General features: G+C 39.3%; 1 protein-coding gene across 3 annotated transcripts in view; it reads right to left on the bottom strand.

Annotated features, from left to right (window-relative positions):
* SPTLC1 (serine palmitoyltransferase long chain base subunit 1) overlaps positions 1 to 11,365 on the bottom strand; it is a 41,625-nt gene that overhangs the window by 22,994 nt on the left and 7,266 nt on the right. For all 3 annotated transcript variants that reach the window (XR_008463917.1, XM_054186740.1, XM_054186739.1), the window contains exons 3-5: positions 10,806 to 10,900; positions 6,771 to 6,864; positions 6,221 to 6,293 (exon numbers count right to left, since the gene is read on the bottom strand). Coding sequence is in view for 2 of the 3 variants with exons in the window: in XM_054186740.1 (XP_054042715.1) it covers positions 6,221 to 6,293; positions 6,771 to 6,864; positions 10,806 to 10,900 (262 nt within the window). In the remaining variant the exon portion in view is untranslated. The remainder of the gene's footprint in view (positions 1 to 6,220; positions 6,294 to 6,770; positions 6,865 to 10,805; positions 10,901 to 11,365) is intronic.

The following is an 11,365-nucleotide window of genomic DNA, read 5'->3' as shown; positions in this document are numbered from 1 at the left end:
AAAGTTTTCTTTTGCTACCTGGGTCACAACAATCCCATGCAGCATTAAAAGCATGGGGAAGAGTGGATGGAAAGTTGCCTGGCAGAAAAGGACCTGGGGGTGTTGATCGACTGGCAGCTGAATATGAGCCAGCAGTGTGCCCAGGTGGGCAAGGCGGACAAGAGCATCCTGGCCTATGTCAGCAATAGTGAGGCCAGCAGGACGAGGGAAGTGGTTGTCCCCCTGTACTCAGCACTGGTGAGGCTGCACCTTGAATACTGTGTTCAGTTTTGGGCCCCTCACCACAAAAAAGACATTGAGGTGCTGGAGTATGTCCACAGAAGGGCAACGAAGCTGGTGAGGGGTCTTGAGAATAAGTCTTATGAGGAGTGGCTGAGGGAGCTGGGGTTGTTTAGCCTGGAGAAAAGGAGGCTGAGGGGAGACCTTATCACTCCCTACAACTACCTGAAAGGAGGTTGTAGAGAGGTGGGGGTCGGTCTCTTCTCCCAAGTAACAGGCAATAGGACACGAGGAAACGGCCTCAAGTTGCGCCAGGAGAGGTTTAGACTGGATATTAGGAAAAATTTTTACACTGAAAGGGTTATTAAGCATTGGAACAGGCTACCCAGGGAAATGGTTGAGACACCATACCTGAAGGTATTTAAAAGATGGGTAGACACAGTCCTTAGAGATAGAGTTTAGTGATGGTTTTTGTCAGAGTTAGGTTGATGGTTGGACTAGATGATCTGAAAGGTCCCTTCCAACCTAGGCAATTCTATGATTCTATCACTTTGATCCAGCCATATTAGAGATACCAAACATTTGGAGAAACACAGAACCAGAACAACCTTTCTTCTCCAAAATCTTTGGAAGGAAGGATACTGATTGAAGTTATGTAATCTACTTTCTGATAGAAATTTTAAATAGTCCTTTTTCAGAAATTTTGTATCTTTTTCTTTATTGTTACATAGACTTCAGGACCAATGAAGCAACCACCAGTCAGGCTTCAAAATAGGTTGGATGAACTTTGATTCAATTATTGAATAGAAAGCCCAAGAAAGATCTTTTTCTGGCAGCAAATACCAAAAGAAGAGGCCACATGGCACTTAAAACATGCAATATAAATAACATTCAGCCAAAAACATTCCTTCTTGAAGCCCTGCCAGTAAAGAATAACAAATTAGGGGATATATGGACTGAACGACTACTATGCACGCCTACCTATTGATACCTAATGGGGAAAAATGCTTTGTTTGAGGGTAAAAGATCACCTACATCCTTTAACTAAAAAACTGGATGACAAGACCATCACAGTTAAAAATGAAAACTTGCGTGCTTCTCACTGAGCTTTACTCACCAACAACCATCACTACACTGAGCAAGGGCGAGGTAAAAACAGTAGGTGAAAGAAATACTATCAGCAATAATGAGCTAAGAAATATAATCAGATTTGTGTTAAGGAAAAGAAAATTTGCAAGCCCAGTAAATTTTGCCAAGGGCAAGAAGACATAAGTTCAGAATGACATACAGCATACACAAATTTGATGCATCATTACATAACGGAATGAATGCTTTGTATAATTGTGAGGTTGAAAAGCTTAAAACGGTATTAAGTAAGGCTTCACTACTATTCCACTGTGATAAAAAACAGAATACTATCTGACTCTCCTATTCCTTATTGCAATGATTTGCTTTTGTCTGGTTACATCACTTGGATTAGCCTAGCTAAAGTGAAAGCTCCAAACTATCCTGACAGGATAGAGTGCACCCTCAGCAAGTTTGCCAATGACACAAAGCTGGAGGGGGGTGGCTGACACACTGGAAGGCTGTGCCACCATCCAGAGAGACCTGGACAGGCTGGAGAGTTGGACATAGACGAACCTTATGAAATGCAACAAGGGCTAGTGTAGGGTGCTGCACCTGGGGAGGAATAACCCCATGCACCAGTACAGGTTGGGGGCTGACCTGCTGGAGAGCAGCTCAGTGGAAAGAGACCTGGAGTCCTGGTGGACAACAGGATGACCATGAGCCAGCAATGTGCCCTTGTGGCTGAAAAGGCCAATGGCATCCTGGGGTGCATCAAGAAGAGTGTGGCAAGCAGATCAAGGGAGGTCATCCTCCCCCTCTACTCTGCCCTGGTGAAGCCACACCTGGAGTACTGTGTCCAGTTCTGGGCTCCCCAGTCCAAGAAGGACAGGGAACTGCTGGAGAGGGTACAGCAGAAAGCTACAAAGATGATTAGGGGACTGGAACATCTCTCTTATGAAGAAAGACTGAGGGATTTGGGTCTCTTCAGTCTGGAAAAGAGACGACTGAGGGGGGACTTTATCACCACTTATAAATACTTAAAGGGTGGGTGTCAGGAGGATGGGGCCAGGCCCTTTTCGGTGGTGCCCAGTGACAGGACAAGAGGTAATGGCCACAAACTTGAGCATAGGAAGTTCCACCTAAACATGAGGAGGAACTTCTTTACCTTGAGGGTGGCAGAGCACTGGAACAGGCTGCCCAGAGAGGTGGTGGAGTCTCCATCTCTGGAGACATTCAAAACCCGCCCAGACGCGATCCTGTGCAACCTGCTCTAAGTGAGCTCTGGCAGAGGGGTTGCACCAGATGATCTCCAAAGGTCCCTTCCAACCCTATGATTCTGTAACACTACCTAGAGTACACTTGCATAGAGGAGGATACAACTGGAACAGCTTTCTACATAATTACGAAATCTTAATAAAGCTATTAATTGTCAACAATGTCTACGAAAAGACAGTTTCCTGCATAGCATGAGCTTGCATGCAAGTCAAAAGCAGGAGAACTGAGGCCAAATACCACATAATTTTTAATATATTTTTTCGGGTAGCCAGTCCTGATCTTCAGTGATTTCAGTAGCACTGAAATTGTGGCTGACAGGTAATCAACAATAGCCTTAAAAACACCCACCACCAAAGAAATAATCAGCTATCCTTATGGAGAAAATAACCATAAAGATTCAGTCATGTGTGAATATGCTAGTATTTCAAGCTTATCATAGGATAAAGGCGTGGATACAGTTTTCAGGGATACAGCACAAAGTAAAAATGTCTTAATAGGGACTCATTAAATCCCTTCAAACAGGCACAGATACAAATAATAAGTCTACATTTAAAAAAAATATTTGGAAACATAGATATTATGCTATAAAGAGATCATATAAAGAATCACAGAATCATTTAGGTTGGAAAAGACCTTTAAAATCATCGAGTCCAACTGCTAACCTAGTGCTGCCAAGTCCACTACTACACCATGTCCTTAAGTGCCATATCTACATGTCTTTGAAATACTTCCAGGGATGGTGACTCTATCACTTCCCTGGGCAGCTTGTTCCAGAGCTTAATAACCCTTTTGGTGAAGAAATTTCTCCTAATATCCAACTTAAACCTCCCCTGGCACAACTTGAGGCTATTTTCTCTTCTCCCACCACCTGTTACGTGGGAGAAGAGACCCCCACCTCTCTACAGCCTCCTTTCAGGTAATTGTAGAGAGCAATAAGGTCTCCCCTCAGCCTCCTTTTCTCCAGGCTAAACAATCCCAGCTCCCTCAGCCGTTTCTCCTAAGACTTGTGCTCCAAACCTCTCACCAGCTTCGTTGCTCTTCTCTGGACACACTCCAGAATCTCAACGACTTTCTTGTAGTGAGGGGCCCAAAACTGAACACAGTATTTGAGGTGCAGCCTCATCAGTGCCCAGTACAGGAGGACGATCATATTCCTAGTCCTGCTGGCCATATTATTTCTGATACAGGCCAGGATGCTGTTGGCCTTCTTGGCCACCTGGGCACACTAATGGTTCATATTCAGACGGCAGTCAACCGCCCCCCCCTCCCCAGGTCCTTTTCTGCCAGGCAGCTCTCTAGCCACTCTTCCCTAGGCCTGTAGCACTACATGGGGCTGGTGTGAGTCAAGTGCAGGACCTGGCACTTGGCCTTGTTGAACCTCACACCACTGGCCTCAGCCCATCAACCCCAGCTGTCCAGATCCCTCTGTAGAGCCATCCTACCCTCAAGCTCAACACTCCTGCCGAACTTGGTGTCATCTGCAGACTTCCTTCATACAGGTCATTGACAAAGATATAAACAGAACCGGCCCCAATACTGAGCCCTGGGCAACACCACTCGTGATCGGCCACCAACTGGATTTAACTCCATTCACCACCACTCTTTGGGCCCACCCCTCCAGCCAGTTTTCACCCGGTGAATAGTACCCCCATCCAAGCCATGGGCAGCCAGTTTCTCCAGGAGAATGCTGTGGGAAATGCTGTCAAAAGGCTTTACTAAAGTCCAGGTAGACAACATCCACAGCCCTTCCCTCATCCATTAAATGGGTTACTTTCTCATAGAAGGAGATCAGGTTTGTCAAAAAGGACCTACCTGCCCTTCATGAACCCATGCTGACCGGCCCTGATTGCCTGGTTGTCCTTTACGTGCCACATAATGGCACTCAAGATGATAAGCTCCATAACTTTCCCCAGCACTGAGGTCAGACTGACAGGCCTAGAGTTCCCTAGATCTTCCTTCTGGCCCTTCTTGTAGATGGGTGTCACATTTACTAACCTCCAGTCAACTGGGTGACAGAATTGACACTCATCAATTAAATTTTATATAGTTAAGTAAGAGAAAACTAAACAACTCATTTACCAAAGTCACGGCACATGAAAAATAGTGTGAAAAGTCTGTGGCATACAACATTACTGATGTAAGTAGTGTTTCTTATTAGAGATTCATAATACTCAAATGTTTAAAGTCAAGGGAAGATGGGAAGACAGTCTGAGATACAAGAAGAACAGTACATGTATGTCTCAAATTTTAAAGCAATTCTCCATTACTTTATCTGTAAAAGATGGCATATCAAATAGTTGATAATAACATCATTTCTTCACTAGTGATGTCATACAGCAATACCACAGATTATATCCCCTGCTTTGTGAAATGGAGCATTTATCAAAAAAACTCAGAAGCAATGAACAGCACCCAAACTAAATGAAAAAGCTATACAGATTCTATCTTAGGATTAGACCCCAAAAGAGAGCAGGAAACAACCAGAGAAAACCCACTTTTAACCAGTCTCTTTCGAATAACTACTAGAAAGAAGCAAAGTGAAAGATTTCACAAAACTTAAAATCAGCATGGACTCAAAAGGCAGGAGGCATTAGTCCACAAGTTTCTTTGAGCTTTTCAGTGTTTTGGGGGGAAAAAAGAAAAAAGAAAAATTGCCTGTGTGAATTCAGGTTGAATTCACTGCAGAACTGTGATCCAATGAGGGAATCTTTCTAAAAGCTCTCTACTAATCAACAGGCTACCAACACCTTCTTTAGAAATGAATTATGGTTCTAGACTAACAAACACTCTAAGATTGATATCAAAGACTCAACTTCATTCTGATATATAGACTTCTAATAAATTAAAATAGGTACAGCACCTGATTGATCACTTAAAGGACTAGTGCGATTAACTAAGAAAAGTTCAAGTTAGTCTTGAATTCAAATCAAGGCTATAGGAAGCTAACTCTATGAAGTCATTTGAGTACAGACACACTGTGAACTCCATCACCTCTGAGAAGAGACCAGAAAGCTCACAAGATGATGAGTTGATGGTTTTAGCCTGCAACTGTGCAGCTATTTATGTATTACTCTTTGGTTTCCATGCCCTATTTCAAAATACCAATGCCTGTAAAGAATTATTTCCAGAGGCTGATATTTAACAACTTGGAATTTCTTAAAAAGAACAAAAAACCCCACCCACTCATGTTATAAAACATCTTAATTACATCTTTAAATTTATCAGTAAAGGAAAACTTCATTCTGACTACAGCATTACATAAACTTAACTAATAATCTTTATCAAAGAAATCAGACTGCCCTCTTGTGGTCTCTTGGAAACTTTTTACTAATTTACACTTAAATTCACCATGCATGATTAAGTTCTAATATGTTTATTTTCTCTTTCTACTATGGTGACCAGAACTAAAACAGATTACATCTAACTTCACAACTCTCCTCCAATTCCAGCATTAGAAAGAATAAGAAAATAAAATAAGAGAAAAAGCTATGAACAATGAATCCTACCAATCCTTAACAATTACAGTAAAAAAATATGTTAGAAGGTAACTGTTTTTGACAGCGATAGAAATAACCTGCTGCTTACATATAGGAATGTTTTGGCTGACTTACCAAACAGTCTTAATACCTCTAAACACAGATCAAAGAAATTTACTCACCAAAAGTACCATAGAATCCTCTAGGTCCACAAGTGCCAACACCGTATTTCTTCAGAGATGCCTGGGCCGCACTCTTTAACAGAAAAGAATTACACTAAATATTTATTCCTACACTAGATGTCCAACTTTTCTATATACTTCACATTGACAATTTTATAACAATGCATACAGGCCAGTTCTTGCACCACGTAACATGACTGCTTTACAGAAAGTATAATAATGTACTGAATTCTATTAATTGATTTCACATCAAAACTATTTTAGCAAGGTGTTTAAGCATCATTCGCTGTATCCTAATTAGTAAGGACATTACTATTCTGACTTGATAATAAGCTAGTAAGCAGTAAATACATCAGTACTTACAGCAGTAACTAACTTTAGTAAAAAGAAACAAATAGCACAAAATTACAAGGTTTATAATGTTCCTTGCTGCTTTAGAAGTATATTTCCTTGACAAAGTTTGTGCTTTCTGAAGTAATTTTTAATTTCAGGAAAACATACAAAGTAAAAAAAGAATAATCACACAAATACAGTAACTGGAAGAACTCACCTTAACCTTTTCATTATCCAAAAGTCCAAGAAAGTTAAATGATGCAAAGTTTATGCATTCCTTGCCATTAACAGTGATTATATGGGTGGGAGGACTGAAAAAAAATTACAGACTTATTATTATGAATGAACAGTTACCATTTTCACAAACAGTCAAACAGTACAGGACTTTTGTTTTTCAACAGTAAAAGGCACACAGCTTTTTCAAGATTCCCTCTTTCCACTTCTTCCTTTAGAGCTGCCAATCAATATTTAAGTTTAGTGTCAAGTCAGAAATATACTACCATACTCAGCAAAAACTGTATTCCTGTAGTTTAATAAAGAAACTGTAAACACCTTTCTGAGATATTTAGTTTCATGATTCCTTGTTGAAAGCTTAATTTATACAAAGATGACTCCTGAAGAGATAAAGCATTTCCTTTAAAAGCAAAGTGAGATCTATCTGAAAGAAGGAATACTATAAATAAAAAGGAAATTTCATTGCTACTTACTTCCACAATAGAAATTAATTTAAACCTGATGTTTTTGTCATAAAGCAAACCCAAAATACCTATCTTGTAGTGAACAGGGCTCCTGAAATATAGGTACTAGCTGTAAGCAGACAGAAGTCTAGTATTATCTGTCATCTCAAGTTTCCAATTCTGTTTAATCTGTAACCATTTGAATAACTTCTGTAATCAGGAAACACAGAAAATGTAAAAATACCCAATATTAACAAATGAACAAGAGCACAATATATATGAAGCAAAGGGCAGAGAAATCTTCTGCCTTAAAAAATTATGGTTTAGATAAACAGTTATTAAAAAACGGGAGATAAAAATAGCTATTACCTCTTTTAATGCAAGCATCACACCCATGTGCTGTATTCTAAAAGCAATCCTGTTTTGGCAATTATATACAAAATCAAAAGTTTTCAATTAATCACTCAGAGTGTTGAAAAGTCTCAACGATAAGCCTAATACAAAACCTTATGTCTGCCCACTTCTGTATGTGTTGTCAAATATTACAGCTGAGATCCTATACTATTCCTCAAACACACTAGTTTCAACAAGCTTTTCCCATGTGGAAATGAGAACTGAGCAATTTTCAACGATCAAAATTAAACAGGGCTGCTCAAATGTCAAATGCCTGTGCACAGCTGCTCCAAATCCGGTTGCTGACAATATTTCAATGGGTACATTTGGTGCGCAAAGCAAATGAACTTTAAGCCCAAGCTATTCACTACAAGTTAAGAAAAACACGTAACTGCCTGAACTTCGTTTACAAAAACCTCCATTTTTGTTTTGTATCTGTTCACTTTAGAAATTAAGTATGTGTTGCTTCAACCAAGCAATTGCAAAGCTTACAGAACAGTAACACAGTGCATGTGCCATGCATCTTCAACACTGTCATTCCGTGACATTGAAGTGACACAAGCTGAACCTGACCCCACAAAGGAGCAGTCCTGCACTACTGCAGTGCACCTTCTGCACAGTAGTAGCGTTATACAGTGCACAGCAAACTGTCTTGGGGAACTGACTACCATTAAAAATATACCTGGATTTGTTCCTCCATCTTACTCATTAACAAGCTGCACCAAATGTTGAAAATCCTATTAGGCAAAACAACTACGCAGATACTCACAAGAGCAGACATACACAGGCATTCTGGCACTAATACCTGGTTCAGTACATTCCCAGCATACTATAAATCCAGTAAATTCACAATTTGTCCTCACAGCTCCACCTCTCAAACCCAGAAAATATACCAATGTTCACCAACAACTTGCCCCTAACAAAGCTGCAGCCCTCACAAAAACATGACCACACTTTGCTATCAGAATTTTACCCAGCCTTCTAAAGGAACACCCCTGGTTAGGAACACTCATGGAAAAGCTTATTCCAGTCAGTAATTACATCCAAAACATGGATGTTAACACTACCATAAAACCTTCCTTGCAACGTCAAAAACAACAAGTCTTTGCAAAAGGCAAACAGTGAAACACTTGATTTTTTTAGTTTCATGCATTTCCCTTCCACTAGTATAACGCAGCTCATTAGGTATCATGGTTAGGGCCAACAGTTATGAGATACTGAGTGATCCATCTGAAACCGTGAAAAAAAAAAAAGTCATTTCAAGCTATATTCAAAGAACTTGCTAGTCTTTTAGAAATTCTATCTTTTAAGGACTGAAAGCACTCCATCTGTACTTGGACCTCTCACCTCTTAAGTGTTGCACGTATTGAAAAATCAGTCACAGAAGATGATAAAGTTAAAAGCCAGATCATGTGCCCTTTTTATTTTAAAGCAAAATGACAATCGGCATGAAAATTTCGCAGACATACTGATTTAGGAAACAGGTTTACAGTTTCTAAATGACATCTTGTACAACTAAGCTATCTTGCATAGACTAGTGCACAGAAAGGCTACCACAAGAAGTAACTAATTTCCGGACTGTGACCAAGCCATCACAGGTAACTTCTTCAACACCGATTCAAGATGGGTCATTTTTTTTGCTTGGACAAGTCTCTGCATTATTAGCTTTGTTTATCATTTGGCAACATTATGCAAGTCTTCAGCAGAAAGACATGTACTAACATAAGGCACAATCTGCCTTGCATATTGAGGGAGAAGGAAGTCTCCCTCCCTCACACAATAGGTAAAAAAATTTACTGAAGTATTTAATATTTCCTAAGTGGTTACGAGCCTATATAAACCACATCCACACATTACTGCCAATATGCAATATTAAACCACTGCATACTAAGATAATTAAGATTTATGTAAATCATCATTCACAGTAGACATTAACATATGTAAACCACTGAAAGAAGACTACCTCATTAGCATCAGTATGGACCCCCTAAGATACTAACCAAAAAGAGGTAGAAATGCTCTTGAGCTGGAATTAGCATGTATTAATTCTGAAACATGTGTTAAGTTTATAGGCCAAGTTACAATCTCATAGCCGTTGAGCCACTTACAGGAAGGTAGATAGTTGACAGTTTAAATGTTACAAGCCAAGCGCCAAGTTTTCTCCATAGTCCCTCTTAAATTTAACAGCCACAACACTTCAACATTCTTCATACATTCCCTAGCTGTAACTACTGGTAAGTTTTAAGTAATTTAAACATTTTCTGAACCAATCTAAACAATGTATTTTTTCATATTTTTTTTTAAACATCCAACACTTCCTTTAACTCCGCAGTACTGCTTGTTTCAGAATTCTGAACAATAACATAAGGAGTGTCCACATCATAGTTGATTGAAATAGGCATCCAAGACAGCCTTTCCTGTGGTGGCAGAACCATCAAAATGGAGCTCCATATGACAGCGAATAATTGTGCTCTGTCACTAAATTATTTTAAATTATTAGAGTCACTAGAAGGGTATTAAGAATGCTTATATTGTAAAAGTTACTGACATAAACAAATCCGCAGTTTGTGAAAGAAACTTCAAAGCAATTTCTGAAGTCCTGTGACTCTTGCCTAAGTCAGCAAACATTTTAAAAGCCTCATAACACACAAGAAAGTAATGCTGAGCCATAATCTCCTCAGAAAACAATTTTGCCATCAAGCATCTCCAATTCTGGCTGTCCAAAGAAGAACAACGTTTCACGAAGTGCCAAGTGGCTAGCCACAAAATCAGTTTCTTCTGAAGTGATTTGTGATGACACAGTTTCCCCCCAGTCCCTACACAGCAGGTGGTAACCACTTTTGGAGTTCTAAGTTTACATATCCAGAAAAAAAATGAAACTACCAAACAATATAGACCCACAATGAAGGCAAGGATAAAGTGTGTCACCACTCCCAATATTTAAAAAAAAAAAATTACAACACTTAAAGTAAGAAAGGTTTTCTTAGTATGATTGTCTTGATAATGTTGCAAAACCATGACCATCTCTTCAGTTGCTAATTCAGTCCTGCTATCTAAAAATGCAATGAATTTATGAAAGGTTTTAAGGATATGGAAATGTTTAGTAAGAAATAAGCTTAAAAATACGGACATCAAGTATTTGAATTGAAATAAAAAGCAGAATGTATTTTGGCTACATTTACCCTGACACAATGTTGTAGTTGAGAGCTGGGTGATCTTTCGGTACAGGAGGTACAAGAGGCTCTGGCTGCCATTCTTCAATCAGCTCTTCTTTTTCCTGAAGAGGGGAAAAGAAATACTGCTCAAAAAGGATTTCCATTAGAAAAGACACTATGTGCTAACAGACGCTTGGTAATGGTTGTATGAAAAATTATGTATGCTAACGTGTGTCACCTTTCTGAGACACTTAGAATTTATATTCTCTCAGTATGTTCAATTGAGGGACTCTGAATTCTTCACAGGGAAATGGATGTAAAGAAAGACAGACCAGTTGTGTCTGTGCATTAAAGATCTCACGATACGACAACTAAGAGAAAAGATAATAACTTGCTGTCCCTGCCAAATTTTAATCAATACTGTTTCATTCAATCTATTAATTATGAAAATCCTCCCCTACAGTTTATGTAATTGAACACAAATTACATAATAATTGAATATGAATTACCTCACCTTACATTCTCAAGTCTTCAACAGTGCTGTTTAAGCAACTGTGACACTAAAATACTTAGCTAAGTAACACATA

Source organism: Rissa tridactyla, chromosome Z (assembly GCF_028500815.1).
Source record: "Rissa tridactyla isolate bRisTri1 chromosome Z, bRisTri1.patW.cur.20221130, whole genome shotgun sequence".
Classification (NCBI taxonomy): Eukaryota; Metazoa; Chordata; class Aves; order Charadriiformes; family Laridae; genus Rissa; species Rissa tridactyla.
This window is presented reverse-complemented; position numbering and strand designations above follow the sequence as displayed.